Source organism: Dipodomys spectabilis, unplaced genomic scaffold (assembly GCF_019054845.1).
Source record: "Dipodomys spectabilis isolate Male_0828 unplaced genomic scaffold, ASM1905484v1 ptg000080l, whole genome shotgun sequence".
Lineage (NCBI taxonomy): Eukaryota > Metazoa > Chordata > Mammalia > Rodentia > Heteromyidae > Dipodomys > Dipodomys spectabilis.
In genome coordinates, this window is record NW_024870757.1 from 1,756,701 (window position 1) to 1,774,255 (window position 17,555).

Below are 17,555 nucleotides of genomic sequence, written 5' to 3' on the forward strand. Positions count from 1 at the left end.
CACTTTAACAAAAGATTGACTCAGTTTCTTAATTTCGTGGGTATGAGTCTCTCACAGACCTCCTGCCTGGGCTGGCTATGAGCTATGATCCGCAGATCTCAGTTCCTGCATTGCTAAAATTACTGGTACCTGGCTAGGATAGCTTTTTTTTTTATTGTCAAGGGTTTTGAACTGAGGCCTGGGTGCAATGTGAAGCCTACTGCTCTATCCCTTTCAGCCAAAGCACTGCTTCTGATTTTGAGTGGTTAGTTAAGGGTAAGAGTGTCATGGGAATTTTCTGCCTGGGCTGGCTTCGTCCAACCACAATTCTCAGATCTAGAAACATGATGCTCATATCTCAGCCGCCTAGTAGCTAGGATTAAAGGTGTGAGTCACCAGTGCCCAGCTAGCTAACATGGTCATAGTTCTTTGTTTTCAATGTATTTTTTGTCTCACAATAAAATGAATTCTTTCCAACACTGAAGCCAACATGGAGGTGAGGGTTGTCTACCTCACTCAGACTGCAGCTGAGATCCTGGGGAACTCCTCCCTTTTTTGCTTTTATAGCTAACCCTCCTCATTTGACAGAAGATGAGGCACATAGACCTGAATCTGCCACCATCTTGTCTTTGCCAACAACTTGGTTGTTTTATTCAGGGTAATCCCTCAGACAATGGCAGGATTTGGATGGAAGTACTTCCTGGATGAGGCTGGATGTAAAGTTGTTTTGTATGTCCACAGAGTAGGCAGAGGGGTTTCTCTTGATGCCACCTGCCATCTGAGTGGCTTCCAGGTCTCAAAATTTTGCACTAGAAATGCTTGTGGGAAGATGACTAGTAGATTCCCCAAGTGCTTTGGTGTCTGTTGTTCGTTTTCTGGATCCTGCAGCTCCTGGTCAATGTTTCTGTGCCTCAGAGTGATTGGCCCAAGACACAAACAAAATGGTACTGTGAATGTGCATTATAGATACTGCGTCACAGGCCCACCACAACCCTTTACAACTTCATTACAGCTAGCTTTATTCTCTTCCATTGATATTATGTGCTTGGTTTTCATGATGTGGGCCAGTGGCTCCATGGTCCTTGTCCTGCTCAGACATAAACAGAGGGCCTGGCAGATTAATAGCCTCATACCCTCCCAAGTACCTGGCCATGAGGCCAGGACCACGTGCTCCATCCTGACCCTGGTGAGCATGTTCATCTACTTCTAGTGCCTCTCTGCCATTTCTACTGATTGGTTTAGTTCACATAGGAAGCCAGTCCCATGGCTCATGTACAGACACGGCTGTGTTCCTCTATGTGTGTTTCTCAGTTCTGAGAACTTTTGTGCTCGTCAGCAGAGACACCCTCTTCAGTAGGGTGTTTTACATGTTTACTAAAAAATTATTTTCCTAATTTGTTTAAACCATACCTTATATCAGATTTTACAGTTGGATCATAATTTCTTTTGGCAGTACTGGGGTTCATACTCTGTGCCCTGCACTGCTAGGGCAGGGGATTTATTACTGGAGACTTACTCTAGTTCTTTCTCAGTCTAGGTATTTTTGAGATGTACCTTTTTTTGTACCCTATTATGTGTTTCCTGAAGTACTTGGGATCTCAGATGTGAACCAATATATTGAGGTGGTTTTTGGTTGAGATGGATTTTTTCACCAGTCTTACTTATAACTGCAACCATCCCAAGCTCAGCCTCTCACATGGATGGGAATGACAGGTGAACATCACCACACCCAGCAAGCAACTGAGATGGAATCTTATGAACTGTTTACCTGGGCTGGCCTTGAACCTGAATCCCCCTGATTCAACCATACTGATATGAGCCAGTGCATACATCTTGGATTCGTTTTTCATTAAATTATTACTATGATTATTGTTATGTCGTTTATGGGGCTTGAACTCAGGATCCCTGGGCTATCCGTGGGCTCTTTTGCTTAAGACTTATATTCTACATTTTGAGCCACAGCTCTTCTTCTGGTTTTCCTTTGGTTCACTGAAGATAAGAGTCTCTCAAGCTTTCTTGCCTGGGTTTTCTTTGAAGCCTAATCCTCAGATCTCCACCTCCTGAGTAGCTAGCATAACAGGTGAGATACACCAGCACCTGGCAGAAAATTTTGTTGTTATCATTATTTAACAATTAGGTATTCTGTAAGAATCCATGTGAAATGGACAAAAGAGGGCCAGGAGAGTATTTCAGCAGTGAAGCACTTGCCTACACAAGAACCTGATTTTTTTTTTTTAATTGTGAACATACTGTACAGAGGGGTTACAATTACATGGGCAAGATAGTGAGTACATTTCTTATCATGCATTGTAGCCTCCTCCTTTGTTTACCCTTCCCATCCCTTCTCAGCCTCCCCCTGCCCCCCCACCGAACCCTCCCCCACACCAAAGTTGTAAAGTTCTTTTTCGACATGACAACTTGTACTTCTCATTGTTGCAACGGGTCCACCTGTATCCTTATTTAAACGACTTGTTTTTCCCCTTCCCCTCCACAAATTATACCAACAGGGGTTATACTGTGGGGGAGGGACATACAAAGCAACAAAGAAATAATCTTATAATTGCGTTAGAAACAAATGCATGAAAGAAAGAAAACATTTAAATACATATCTTAGGGTTCATTTTCCTAACATCACCTTATCTGACCTGTTCTTCTTGACTCATACATATACTAGATATTGCAAATAAGGGAAACCATGGGACCTATGTTTCTTTGGGCTTGGCTTACTTCAATTAATATAATTTTTTCCAAGTCTTTCCATTTCTTAACAAATGGGGCAATGTCATTCTTTCTGATGGAGGCATAGAATTCCATTGTGTATATATACCACATTTTCTTGATCCATTCATCTACTGAGGGGCATCTGGGTTGGTTCCATATCTTAGCTATGGTAAATAATGCTGCAATAAACATAGTTGTGCTGGTAGCTTTGGTGTGGTCTTGTTTGTAAACATTTGGGTAAATGCCCAAAAGTGGGATTGCTGGTTCATAGTGGAGCTCTATGTGGAGTTTTTTGAGGAACCTCCATACTGCTTTCCAAAGTGGTTGAACAAGTTTACACTCCCACCAAAAATGAAGTAAGGTTCCCTTCTGTCCACATCCCTTCCAGCATCTGTTGTTATTAGAGTTCTTGATTTTTGCCATTCTAACTGGGTGAGGTGGTATCTCAATGTCGTTTTGATTTGCATTTATTTTATGGCTAGGGAGGTTGAGCATTTTTTCATGTGTCTATTGGCCATCCTTCTTTCTTCTTCAGAGAAGTTTCTCTTGAAGTCATTAGCCCACTTATTTATTGGGCAGTTGCTTCTTTGAGGATTTTTTGTTGGGGGATTTAATTTTTTGAGCTCCAAGTATCTTTTAGATATGAGACCCTTGTCTGTTGTATGGCTAGTGAAGATCTTCTTCCAGTCTGTGGGCTTTCTATTGATCTTGACAGCTATGTCCTTTGCTATGCAGAAGCTCTGCAACTTCATGCAATCCCATTTGTCCAACCTTTCTTTGATTTGTTGTGTTTCCGGGTCTCTTTTAAGAAAATTTCGGCCTGCGCCAGGGAGACCTAGCAAAACCCTGATTTTTTTTTAGAGAACTGCAATATAATAAAGCTATGAAAATTTTAATGCAGTTATTGAATCATAATGATATTTTACTTTTAGTTCTCTAAGCAAATGAAGCATAAGGACAGACACAAATGCTGTCTTCTTAGGAGTAACAGAGGAATCAGAAGATGAATCTTTCCTCCCTACTATACAGAAATTATGCTTAATTTTTCTTCATTACCTAATAAATTGTGTTGCATAATTGTAATATTTGGAAATACTAAGCTTGGAAATAAAGTTCAATATTAACACAAAACAAAATGTTAATAAATGTTGTTTTTTCATTTGGATGCCTGAAAACCTTAACTTCAAATGTACTTAGATTCTCCATCTTCAGGTAAGAGGAATAGTGTAGAAAGGTCTCTCCTATGCATCATGGGGATTTCAGCAATCTGAAGACATCCATGTTTGATCTGAACCAGGCAACATGGAGCAGATCAAGCAGTAAACTTGTGTCACTGCTGGTTCCTAAATGTAATGCAAGACCAGCCCAGAATTCCATCTTTGTCCTAAAAGTAGGACAAACTCAGTGTGAGGCCTAACCTCATGCATAATATCAGCTGGTCATCCCAAAGCTGATTTAGTCAATGTTCAATGAAAAAGTATTTGCATTTGGCAAAAAATACACAATTATTAACTTTATTAAATTAGCAAAAACTGTTCTTTTCCCTGCTGTGATGCAAATGAAGGTAAATAAACTGTGTGTGTGTGTGTGTGTGTGTGTGCGCACGCGTGTGTGTGTGTGTGTGTGTATCTGTGGGCTTTTCTGTGTTGGGTGGCTTTGTACTGGAGGTGTAATCTCTGTTTTCCTTATTACTATTTCTTGAGTCAATTTTTCTTTTCCTGGGGCTTGAACTCAGGACCTGGATGCTGTCCCTGAGCTTCTATGCCTCAATGCTCGCTCTCTATCACTTGAGCCACAGTGCCACCTCCGGCCTTTTCTGAGTTGTTTCTTGGAGAGAAGAGTGTCACAAACTTTCCTGCCAGGGCTGGCTTCAAACTGTGATTCTCGAGTAGCTAGGACTAGAGGTGTGAGCCATCAGCACCCATCCTTCTTCAGTCAATTATGACAAGAGCAACGTTCCTATAAACTTGAATACTTTTCAACTAGTTTATGTTATTCGTAATCCTTAGAATCCATTTTCTCTCTGTGTCTTCTCTTCTTGTGCCAGGACTTGAATTCAGGGCCCTATGCTTGCTAAACTTGTTCACTCAACTGGTACTCTACCACTTAAGCCATGCCTCCAGCCCAGGTTTTTCTTCTTGTTTTTGTTTTTGTGTCAGTCCTGAGTTGGAACTTGGGGCCTGGGTGCTGTATCTGAACTTTTCTGCTCAAGGCTAGTTCTCTACCATCTGAGCAGCAGCTTTACTTCCAGCATTGTTGGTAGTTAATCAAAGATGAGAGTCTCACAGGCTTTTCTGCCTGGGCTGGCTTCAAACACTGATCCTCAGACCTCAGCCTCCTGAGCTGCTAAAATTTCAGACATGAGCCACCTGTACGAGGCTTGTCAGCAATTTTGGAGATGGAATCTTGTGGACTTTGTGCTTGTTCTGGTTTTACACTGTAACCCTCCTAATCTCAGCATCCTGAGGAGCTAGCATCATAGGGCTGAGACACCATTTCTGGCTCTGTTTTGCATTTCCACAGATCAAGAATCATGTCTGCATTTCACTATTTGGTTAAGTAATTTGAGTCTTCTGGTTATATCGTTACCAATCTAACCAAATTTCTGTCCATTTCCTTGGCTTTTTTCAAACCTCCAACCTTTGGTTTCTCTGATTTTTATCTCTATTGTTCTGCTTTCATCTTGCATTCATAGTTAAACTCTTCTATTTTATTTCCATATTGTGTTTCCTTGCTATTATTTTCTTGCTCTGTAAAGAGTGATGACAGGTGGAGACTTTTTGGTCTTTCCTTTTGTAATGACAGGATCTAAGTTATATATTTCCCTCTCAGCACCATCCTGGTTTCTAGTTTCATCTGTGGATGCCTCCTAGTTTTAGGCAATATGGTCATGCTGTGTTCAGAAGAAGGAATTTCTATATTCTCTGTATCTCAGAAGGTCAAAATGGGTGGAATAAGTGAGCACATGAAAAGCCTATGAAGGTATCTATGAAGATACTGGGGAAACATGAAAAAGACTACTGTGAAACTTTGAGCCTTGATTGTTTGAATATTGATCAAGACATAGCACTTCAACTTGGGAAATAACCTATTTTATACATTTTTTACTGTGAAAATACTTTACAGAGGGTTTAGTGTTAAATGAGAAAGGTAATGAGTACATTTTTTAAATATGTATTAAGGCTTTAATTCAGGGCCTGGGCACTGCTCCTGAAGGTCTTATTTCCTCTATGTAGTGCTCTATCTCTTAAGCCACAGCCACTTCCAGCTTTCTCTGAGTGGTTTATTGTAGGTAAGAGTTTCATGTATTTTTCTGCTTATACTTCTTTTGAACTCCAATCCTCAGATCTCACAATTCTGAGTAAGTAGGATTACAGGCATGAGCTACAGATGCTTGGATTTGTTTTAAAATAATGGTTCTTTGCTATAGAAAGAAATTGTATCTTGGAGACAAAGGGAAAAAGCCTACAAATTCACCAAAGCCATTCCTACAGTGTCACACATTTACACAATAGATTTCATTTTCCTCTACTCACTGCTAATGAGATTGTCTTAAAAAGTTTCCAAATATTCCCTTGACTTTCCTCACCGTGGGTCACATCGGTTGGAAATGGTCATGGAATTTCACTGGTGCTCATCAGAATCCACAATTCTCCAGTGTTTGTTACAGGGAAACTGTATTCCCCATGTACACAGTGACAGAAAACTTCCAGGTGACATGATGAGCATGCCCACAGAGGAGATGAGATCATGGAGTCCTGAGCCTTTTTCTTGGGGATCTGTGGCTGAGCACACATGCTGTGACCACTGCCTCTGCTCCTCTGTCCTGATATCCAATTCCTACTGGGTAAGCAGCTATTCTTCTCAGGTAAGTAACAGTGTTTAATGTAACTCATCAAGAAAATGCAGAAATAACTTCTCTGAAAATGTGTGTGTTGTGTGAGTTTACATTGAGACAAATGTCTTGTATTTTAGGAAAAAATGTTTGGTGAAAATCACAGGCCTCTCTCCTGCCTCAGTTAGCATTTTTGATGCAGCTCCACATTGCTTTGTATCCTGGAGACCACACAGCTTTGTGTGCTCAGGGGTAGAGCATTCTCTGCTCAAATGATCTGATACACCTCTGTATGGTTTCTGTCATGAGTAATGTCTCAATGTGATTTACACTTACATTTAATGTAATCACATACTATTTGAAGATATACATTGGAAGAGATTTGTCAAGGAATAACCTGTGACATGACTATTTATGATATGAATGTAAGAGGCTTGTTGATATTAATTTTAATGCCTTGGCTTGTCATTTCTATTCCCACCAATTTCCTCAGTTTGTTCCCTCTCCATCTGCCTTCTCTCATTGTTCTTGCACTCATACTTCTTATTATTTTGTCAGTCAGGCAGTTGTACTCAGAGCCTGGGCTCTGTCCCTGCGCCATTTTAATAAAGCCTAGTGCTCTACCATTTGAGACACAGTGCCACTTCAGTGTTCCTGGTGGTTATTGGGAAATAAATGTCTCCTGGAGTTTGGGTGGCTTCCATGTTTGATCCACAGGTCTCAGTCTAATGAGTTACTAGGATTATACATATGAGTGCCTAGTTTAGGGGATTCTTTTCTAACTGAAAACTTTTAAGCAGAAACTCTATTTCATGGGCAAATTCTTGTATGTACATGAGTAAGAGGTTCTTAATATATGCTTTTCTGCATCCTTTAGAATTGTTAAAGAGCAGAGAGACTAAGAGTCCTAGTTGTCCATGAGTCATGGAAGAGCCTGGAGCATTCAAACACCACAGTGCTGTGGGATGGCCAATTGAAAGCCTTAAACTGAGGGCCTCCATCTCTTGCTTAGGTTTTCACTCAAGGCTGCAGTTCTGTCAGTTGAGACACACTTCCACTTCTGGAAGAAGAGATGGCCAAACCCGACATTGAAATGAGGGTTGCCTTCCTCACACAGACTGGAGCCGGAGTCCTGGGGAACTCCTGTCTCCTTTGTTTTTACAGCTACACCCTCCTCACTAGACAGAAGGTGAGGCCTACAGACCCCATCCTCTGCCATCTGGTCTTTGCAAACTACGTGGTTGTTTTATCAACTGGGGTTCCTGAGATGATGGCAGGAATTGGATGGAAGTACTTTCTCGATGATGCCGCATGTAAAGTTGCTTTGTATTTCCGCAGAGTAGCCAGAGGGGTTTCTCTTAACACCACCTGGCTTCTGAGTGGTTTCCAAGTCTCAAAGCTTTGCACTAGAAATGTTTGGTGGAAGATCACTACTACATTCCCTAACTGCTTTGGAATCTGTGGTTTCCTTTTCTGGATTCTGCAGGTCCTGGTAAATGTTTATGTGCCTCTGAGAGTAATTGGCCCAACACACAGGCAAAATGTTACTCTGCACATGCATTATAGATACTGCGGCATAGAACCATCTACACCAAAACCATTTGTACGTTTATCACAAATAGTCTTATTCCTTTCCATTGATATTATGTGCTTGGTTTTCATGATGTGGACCAGTGGCTCCATGGTCCTTGTCCTGCACAGACACAAGCAGAGGGTCCAGCACATTCACAGCCACATTGCCTCCCGAAGACCTGACCATGAGGCCAGGGCCACACGCACCATCCTGACCCTGGTGAGCATGTTTGTCTCCTTCTACTGCCTCTCTGCCATGTTCATTCTTTGTGTTGGTTTACATATGAAACCAGACCTGTGGCTGGTGGACATGTCTGTGTTCCTGGATGCATGTTTCTCAGTACTCAGCCCTTTTGTGCTCATGAGCACTGACACTCGTATCACTCAGGTGTTTCATTCCTGTGTTGAATAAAAGATTTTCATGATTCGTTCAAACTAACCCATTACATTCAATTTTACAATTGGTTCATAGTTTTCTTTTTGCAGCAGTGGCATTTACACACTATACTCTGCACTGCTAGGGCAGGGGCTCTACTACTAGAGACCTGGTCTTGTCCTTTTTCACTCTGGTTATTTTTGAGCTATACCATTACTTTATACCAGGTCAGGCTGCATCCTCATACTCCTATTGTGTTTTTCCTGAAGTACCTGGGATGACAGATGTGAACAGAGATCCTGAGATTTCACTTTTTAGATAGAGTCTTAGGGAATAGTTTTTTCCACAGGTTGATCTATCACTACAACCATCCCATTCTCAGCCTTACAGATGGCTGGGATATCTGGTGTACACAAACACACCCAGCTAGTATTGGAGGGGGAATCTTGTGAACACTTTTCCTGGGCTGGCCTTGGATCTGAATCCTTCTGATTGAACCTTGCATCTGTGATCCACTGTATCCAACTTGGATCAGTCTTTGAGCAATATCATCATCATCATCATCATCATCATCATCATTATTATTGCTGTTGTTGTTAGTTGTGGGGCTTGTACTCTGGGCTTGGATCCTTTCCCAGAGTTCTTTTGCTCAAGGATAGCACTGTACGTATTTGGCCCACAGCACCACTTCTGATGTTGTCTGAGTAGTTTACTGGAGAGAGGAGTGTCATGGACTTTCCTGCCAGGTGGCTTCCAATTGCAATAATCAGATCTGAGCCTCTCGAGTAGCTGGGATTACAGGCCTGAGCCCCCAGAGCCTGGCATAAATTTTTATCTTTGAAGTTATAAAATGATTGTATAATAGAAGGTGTTATGTAACAATCTGTGTGAAACTGACTGAAAGCAGACTATGGAAGTATCTCAGTGGTGAAGGTCCTGCCTACCAGTAACTGAGATACCAGAAGACGCATGTGTTCACTATAATATGCAGGAATTGCACTTGAGTTTTCTTCATGACCTCATGAATTGTGCTGAGTATGTGTAATGAGTAGAAGCATTGAACTTGGGAATAAAGTTCAATACTTAGCACAAAACAAAGTGTTATTACTTATTGGTTTGTCACATAGATACCTGAAAACATATTACCTTGAACCATATTTAGATCCAGCATCTTCAGGTAAGAAGAGTATGCTAGAAAGGTCTCTCCTGTGGATCATGGGTATTTCAGAGATCTGAGGACATCTGCCATGCTTGACCTGGAGCAGAAGACACGGTGTCAGGTCAAGCAGAGAAACCTACATCACTGCTGGTTCAGAAATGTAACACGGGAGAAGCCCAGAATTTCATCCATGTCCTAAAAATTATGACAAACTCAGTGTGAGGCCTAGCCTCATGCACAGTATCAGCAGTCATCCTGAAGATGATTTAGTCAATGTTCAAGTAAAATGTACATTGCATGTGACAAAGTTTCACAAGTTTTAATTTTATTAAATTACTATAATCTGTTATCAGAATATATATAATTTCATTGTGATGATTCAAGTATAGGTAAACAACTGTATGTGTTAGTGTGTGTGTTTGTGAGTTTCTGTGGGATTGTCTGTGTTGGGAAGCTTTATATTACAGATGCAATCTCTTCTTTAGTTATTCAGATTTCCTGCTATTTCTTGATTCAAGTTTTCTTGTTTCTTTGTTTCTGGTCCTGGTGCTTGAACTGAGGTCCTGTGTGTTGTCCCTGAGCTTTGCTGGATCAAGACTAGTGCTATACCACTTGAACCATAGCACCACTTTTGGTCTTTTCTGAGTACTTTGTTGGAGATAAGAATCTGATGGATTTCTTGTCATGGCCAATTTCCAACAGCAATCCTCAGATCTCAGCCTCTTGAGTAGCTACAATTGTATGGATGTGCCAACAATGTCTGCTTTCTTGAGTCAATTTTGTCAGAGGTAGTGTTCCTAGAAATTGTAACATTCCTAATTATATGTAATTCTTAGAATCCACTCTCTCTCTCTCTCTCTGTTCCCATCTTTCTTTCTTTCTTTCTTTCTTATTCTTTCTTTCTTTCTTTCTTTCTTTCTTTCTTTCTTTCTTTCTTTCTTTCTTTCTTTCTTTCTTTCTTTCTTTCCTTCTTTCCTTCTTTCCTTCTTTCTTTCCTTCTTTCTTTCCTTCTTTCTTTCCTTCTTTCTTTCCTTCTTTCTTTCCTTCTTTCTTTCCTTCTTTCTTTCTTTCTTTCTTTCTTCCTTCCTTCCTTCCTTCCTTCCTTCCTTCCTTCCTTCCTTCCTTCCTTCCTTCCTTCCTTTCTCTCTCTCTCTCTCTCTCTCTCTCTCTCTCTCTCTTTCTTTCTTTTTCTGCAGGTACAAGTACATGAATTCAGGGCCCATGGTAGTTTAAACTGCTTACTCTGCTGGTCTTCTACCACTTTCCCCATGACTACAGCCTTGGAGTTTGTTGTTGTGGTTTTTTATGCTGCTTTTTTGTTGTGCCATTCTTGGGGGTTGAACTCAGGTCCTGGGTGCTGTCCCTGAGCTTTTCTGCTCAACGCTAACTCTTCACCATCTGAGCCTCAGCTTCACTACCAGCTTTTCTATGGTTATTTTGAAGTAAGAGTCTCACAGACTTTTCTGCCTGGTCTGGCTTCAAACACTGATCCTCACACATCAGTTTCCATGTAGCTAAGATTACAGACATCAGCCACCTGTGCCCAGCTTGTAGGCTATTTTGGAGATGGAGTCTTGTGGACTTTTGTGCTTGTTGTCCTAATCTCAGCCTCCTGAAGAGCTAAGATAATAAAATTGAGCCACCTTTCCTGCCTCTGTTTTGTATTTCTACAGTTCAAGAATCATGTGTGCACTTCCATTTCTGGTTCAGTAATTTGAATCTTCTGATTTTTCCTTTACCAATCCAAGTAAAAGTTTTGTACAATTCTTTGGTCTTTTCCAACACCCAACATTGGGGTTCACTGACTTTTTTTTCTTCCTTTCTTTTTTTAAACATCAGTCATGGGTCTTTAACTCTGGTCCTGGGCGTTGTCCCTGAGCTCTTCAGCTCAAGGTGAGTGCTCTACCACTTGAGCCACCATGCTACTTCCTGTTTTCTGGTTGTTAATTCAAGAGAAGCATCTCATGGACTTTCCTGCCTGTGTGGCTTTGAACTGCAATCCTCAGACAGCCTCTTGAGTATCTAGCATTACAGGGATGAGCCACCACTGCCCAGCTCACTGACTTTTCTATTTCTCTTTTTATGACTTGCATTTACACTTATGCTTTTCTTCTTTGCTTTCATATTGTGTTTGCCTTGCTATTTTTTTTTCTCTGTAAGGAATGATGACAGGTGGAGACTTTTGGGTCTTTTTGCTTTTGTAAGGTCAAGATTGAAGTTTGCCTCTCAGCACAGACTTGGTTTCTATCTTCATTTACAGATGCACCTTAGATTTAGGCGATATGGTCATGCTGTGTTCAGAGGAAGAGTGGCATTTATGGTTTGTATATTCTCTATCTCTGAGGATCAAAATGGCTGGGATAAGTGAGCATGTGGAAAATTCATTATAGATCATGTGTAACCATTAAAAGACTGCTGTAAAACATATGTATGAGCCTTGATAATTTAAGCATTGTTAACCATCACCTAGTACATGGTACTTCCACTTGGGATATTCTCTTTTTTTCCCCACCAGCCTGTCCTGAAGCTTGAACTCAGCCCCTGGACACTATTCCTGAGCCTCTTTGTGCTCATGGTTGGTGCTCAACCACTTGAGCCACAGTGCACTTACAGCATTGTCTGAGTAGTTTTTTGTTTCGTTTTTGTGGGTCCTGGGGCTTGAACTCAGGAACTGGGATCTTCACCTCAATGCTAGCGCTCTACCACTTGAGCAAAGCTCAAATTCTGGTTTTCTAGTGGTTTATCAGAGATAGCAGTCTCATTAACTTTCTAGCCCAGGCTGGATTTGAAATGTGATCCTCAGATCTCAATCTCCTGAATATCTAGGATTACAGGCATGACCGATGAGCACCCAGCTTGACAGTATGTTTTTGCAGATAAGAGTCTTGGACTGTTTTTCCTGCGATGGCTTCAAACTGCAGTCCTCAGATCACAGCTTCCTGAATATTTTGGATTATAAGCAGAAGCCATCAGTGCTCAACTTTTTTATTTTTTTAACATTGATTTTCTAAAGAAAGGAACCATATCTTGGAGACAAAGGAAAAAGTCACCCTAAAATTTACGAAAGTCATTTGCTAAGTTTCACATTTTTATTTTTTTATTTTTGCTGTGAAAATACCATACAGAGGGGTTACAATTACATGGGCAAGTTATCAAGTCCATTTCTTATCATGCATTGTTGCCTCCTCCTTTGTTTCCCCTTCCCATACACTCCTCCCTCCCCCCATGAGATCCTTCCCCCCACCAAAGTTGTAAAGTTCGTTTTCGACATAACGACTTGAATATTTCATGGTTGCAATGAGTCCACCTGTATCCCTATTTAAACGATTTGTTTTTTCCCTTCCCCTCCACAAATTATACCAACATCAAATACAGTGAAAGCAGGGGTTATACCATTGAGGACGGACATACAAAGCAACAAAGAAATCATCTTATAAATATGTTAGAAGCAAGTATTTTCACAATAAAAAATTTTAAAAAAGAAAAGAAGAGGTGGCACTATGGCTCAAGTGGTAGGCACTGGCCTTGAACTGAAGAGTTGAGGTACAGCTCCCAGGCCCAGAGTTCAAGCTCCATAAAGGACAAAAAAAAAAAAAATCCAACTCCTTCCTCAGTCTGGGGTGGAGAGTCCCTCATGGTTCTTTCTTGCAGGTGCAAGCCACGAAGGACTTTACAGTCACTAATCAGTGCTGTAAGGAAGCATGGAGCAAGGGAAACATGACTTCTTTCTATGACTAACTCTGATCATTATCTAGAGACCGTAAAGGAAACAGTGAACAAGGGATAACTATATCTTTAATGTCAAACTATAAGGAACTAGGTAGAGGTGCTGTCCTTTCTTTAAGATGGAGTCACAAAAAATGGAGTTAGAGAGGCTCAGAGTAAAGTCTAAGATGGTGGGGTTTGACAAGCTCTACTACAATCTAAGATAAACTGCTTTTTGTTTATTTTTTGCTAGTCCTGGAGCTTGAACTTAGGGCCTGGGCACTGTCCCTGAGCCTTTCTGTGCTCAAGGCTAGCACTCTACAACTTGAGGCACAGCACCACTTTTGGCTTTTTCTGATTATGGGGTAGTGGGGAATGGAACACAGGCCTTCATGCATGCTAGGCAAGCACTCTACCCCCAAGCCACATTCACAGCCCAAGATAATCTCCTTTGTTATAAGAAAAAATGTTCCTTGTCAGACCCATGTCTCTAATCCTGGCTACTCAGGATATGAAGATATTGCTTGGAAGCCAGCCTGGGCAGGAAAGTCCCTGTCACTCTTCTCTCCAGTTCACCATCAGAAAACCAGGAACCATGGCTCAAAGTGGAAGAGCACTAGCCTTGAGCAAACAAGAGCTCAGCAATATCACCCAGGCTCCACAATTGACAAAAAAGAAAAAGAAAAAAAGAAATAATGTTCCTTGAAAGCAAGATGTTGGTTGATTTCTCCCCATTCTATCAAGTATTTGTGTGTATCATTAAGCATGCTCTTAAATAACATTTCATGGAATTCTTTTCTTGTTATTGTTGTTGGTCCTGGGGCTTGTACTCAGGGCCTGGCCACTATGCATGCGATTTTTGCTCAAAGGTAGCACTCTACCACTGCAATATGGCACAACTTCTGGCATTTTTTGTAGCTTAATGTGTGGTACGGAAACTCAGTCATGAGAAACAGAGAATCCACATTTTGAGAGGTTGAGTTGGGAGTTTTATTGGAGAGTCGATGAATTCAGGCGGACTTGTGTCACATAGACCTGCAGCCCCTTAAATACACCTAACACCTTCAGAAAAGAGGCATGCAAGAGGAGACAGAGCTGAAAAACAACATCAACAGACCAGAGCAGCTCCAATAGAGAACTGAATTGGGATGCCATCGTGATTGGAGGAGAACATCAGGAAGGAGCCAATGCGTAATGGAGTCTGAGGTGGACCAGGCTTAGAGTGGGTCAGGGTCATGGGGCAGTGTCATGGGGAGATCAAGGGTCAAGTTCAAGGTACAGGATTCACAGTTCCAGTATCTATTGTCCAAGTCCGTGCCACTGCCTTTAGGAATTCAGGCCCCTATAACGTGTGTGTGGGAATTCACCTTCCCACATCACAAAGACAAGATGGTGCCAGTGGCCACTTTAGCAACAGGTTGACCCAGTATCTTAATTTTATGGAGATGAGACTCTCACAGACCTCCTGCCTAGGCAGGCTTGAACTGTGATCCTCAGATCTCAGCCTCCTGCTTTGTAAAGATTACTGGTACCAAGCTTGGATAGTTTCTTTTTTTTTTTTTTTTAATTACCAAGTGTCTTGAACTAAGGCCTGGGTTGAATGTGAAGCTTACTGCTCCACCATTTCCAGCCCAAGCACTGGTTGTGATTTTGAGTGGTTAGTGGAGGGTAAGAGTGTTAAGGGAATTTTCTGGCTGGGATGGCTTTGTCTAACCACAATTCTCAGACCTAGAATCATGATGGTCAGATCTCTGCCTCATGAGTAGGTAGGATTAAAGCTGTGAGTAACCAGTGCTCAGCTAGCTAGCAGGGTCATAGTTATTTGTTTGTTTTCATTGTATGTTTTGTCTCGCAATAAAATGAATTCTTTCCTAGACTCAAGCCACTATGGAGATGGGGGTTGTCTTCCTCACTCAGACTGCAGCTGGGATCCTGGGGAACTCCTCTCTTTTTTGCTTTTGTAGCTACACCCTCCTCACTGGACAGACAGAAGTTGAGGCCCAGAGACCTGATCTGCCACCATCTGGTCTTTGCCAACCTTGGTTGTTTTATCCAGGGGAATCCCTCAGACAATGGCAGGATGAGGCCATTGTCCTGGCATGATGCTGCATGCAAAGTTGTTTTGTATTTCCACAGAGTAGCCAGAGGGGTTTCTCTTAACACCAACTGCCTTCTGTGTGGCTTCCAGGTGTCAACGTTTTGCACTAGAAATGCTTGGTGAAAGATCATTACTAGGTCCACCAAGTGCTTTGGTTTCTGTTGTTCCCTTTTCTGGATCATGTAGTTCCTGGTAAATGTTTATGTGCTTCTGAGAGTGACTGGCCCAAAACACAAACAAAATGTCACTCTGCAAATGGGTTTTAGATACTGAGCCACAGGCCCACCACAACCCTTTACAACTTTATTACAGGTGGTCTTATTCATTTCCATTGATGTTATGTGCTTGTTTTTCATGATGTGGGCCAGTGGCTCCATGGTCATTGTCATGCACAGAAACAAGGAGAGGGTCTGGCACTTTCACAGTAGCATTCCCTCCTGAAGACCTGACCACGAGGCCATGGCACCATCCTGACTCTGGTGAGCATGTTTGTCTCCTTCTACTGCTTCTCTGCCATTTTCACTGTTTGGTTTAGTTCACATAGGAAGCCAGCCCCATAGCTCATGGACACAGCTGTGTTCTTCGGTGCATGTTTCTCAGTACTTAGTCTTTGTGCTCATCAACCGAGACACCTGTGTCATTCAGGTGTTTCCTGTGTGCACTAAAAATTATTTTCCTAATTTGGTTAAACCATACCTTACATCAGATTTTACAGTTGGATCATAATTTGTTTTGGCAGCACTGGTTTATAGTCTGTGCCCAGAACTGCTATGGTAGGGGATTGATTACTGGAGACATGCTCTAGTTCTTTCTCAGTTTAGTTATTTTTGAGATATAGTCTTGCTTTTTACCCTATTATGTGTTTCTTGAAATACCTGGGATGACAGATATGAGCCAAGATATTGAGGTGGTTTTTGGTTGAGATGGAATTTTTCACCCAGTCTTACCCATAACTGCAACCATCCCAATCTCAGCATCCCACATGGATGGGATGACAGGTGAACACAACTACAGCCAGCTAGCACTTGAGATGGAATCTTATGAACTGTTTACCTGGGGTGGCCTTGAACCTGAATCCTCCTGATTCAACCTTACAGATATGAGCCACTCCATACATCATGGATTTGTTTTTCATTAAATTATTACTATGATTTTTCTTATGTCATTTATGAGGCTTGAACTCAGGACCTGGGTGCTATCTCTGGGCTCTTTTGCTTAAGACTAATATTCTGCCATTTTGAGCCACAGCTCTACTTCTGGTTTCCAGATGGTTCATTGGAGATAAGAGTCTCTCAAGCTTTCTTGCCTGGGTTTTCTTTGAAGCCCAATCCTCAGATTTCAACCTCCTGAGTAGCTAGGATAACAGGTGTGAGCCACCAGCACCTGGCAGAAAATTGTGTATTTATCATTATTTAATGATTATATAATAGAAGGAATTCTGTAAGAATCCATGTGAAATGGACAAAAGAAGGCCAGGAGAGTATCTCAGCAGTGAAGCACTTGCCTACACAAGATCCTGATTTTTTTTTACAGAACTACAACTTACTAAGGCTATATGAAAATTTCAATGCAGTTATTGAATCATGATGATATTTTACTTTTAGTTCACTAAGCAAATGAAGAATAAGGGAAGGCACAATTGCTGTCTTCTTAGGAGTAACAGAGGCATCAGAAGATGAATCTTTCCCCCTATATACAGGAATTATGCTCAATTTTTCTTCATTACCTAATAAACTGTGTTGCATAATTTTAATATTTGGAAATATTATACTTGGAAATAAAGTTCAATATTTAGCACAAATTATTATTAGATGTTGTTTTTTCATCTGGATACCTGAAAACCTTAACTTCAAATATACTTAGATCCAGCATTTTCATCTAAATATAGTTGTCTAGAAAGATCTTTCCTCTGGATCATGGCGATTTCAGAAATCTGAAGACATCCTCTATGTTTGACTTGGACCAGGAGACATGGTGATAGATCAAGCAGCAAACTTGTGTCACTTCTGGTTGCTAAATGTAATGCAGGGCCAGCCCAAAATTCCATCTTTGTCCTGAAAGTAGGACAAATTCATTGTGAAGCCTTACCTCATTAACAATATTAGCTGGT

The 17,555-nt window shown here is 41.3% G+C and overlaps 1 protein-coding gene across 1 annotated transcript; it reads left to right on the top strand.

Moving 5' to 3' along the window:
• The first annotated feature begins 7,607 nt into the window (after positions 1-7,607).
• LOC122110593 (vomeronasal type-1 receptor 1-like) lies at positions 7,608-8,519 on the top strand. The gene has a single exon (XM_042683174.1). It carries the CDS (start codon positions 7,608-7,610, stop codon positions 8,517-8,519), a length of 912 nt encoding a protein of 303 aa, XP_042539108.1.
• Positions 8,520-17,555: the final 9,036 nt, after the last annotated feature.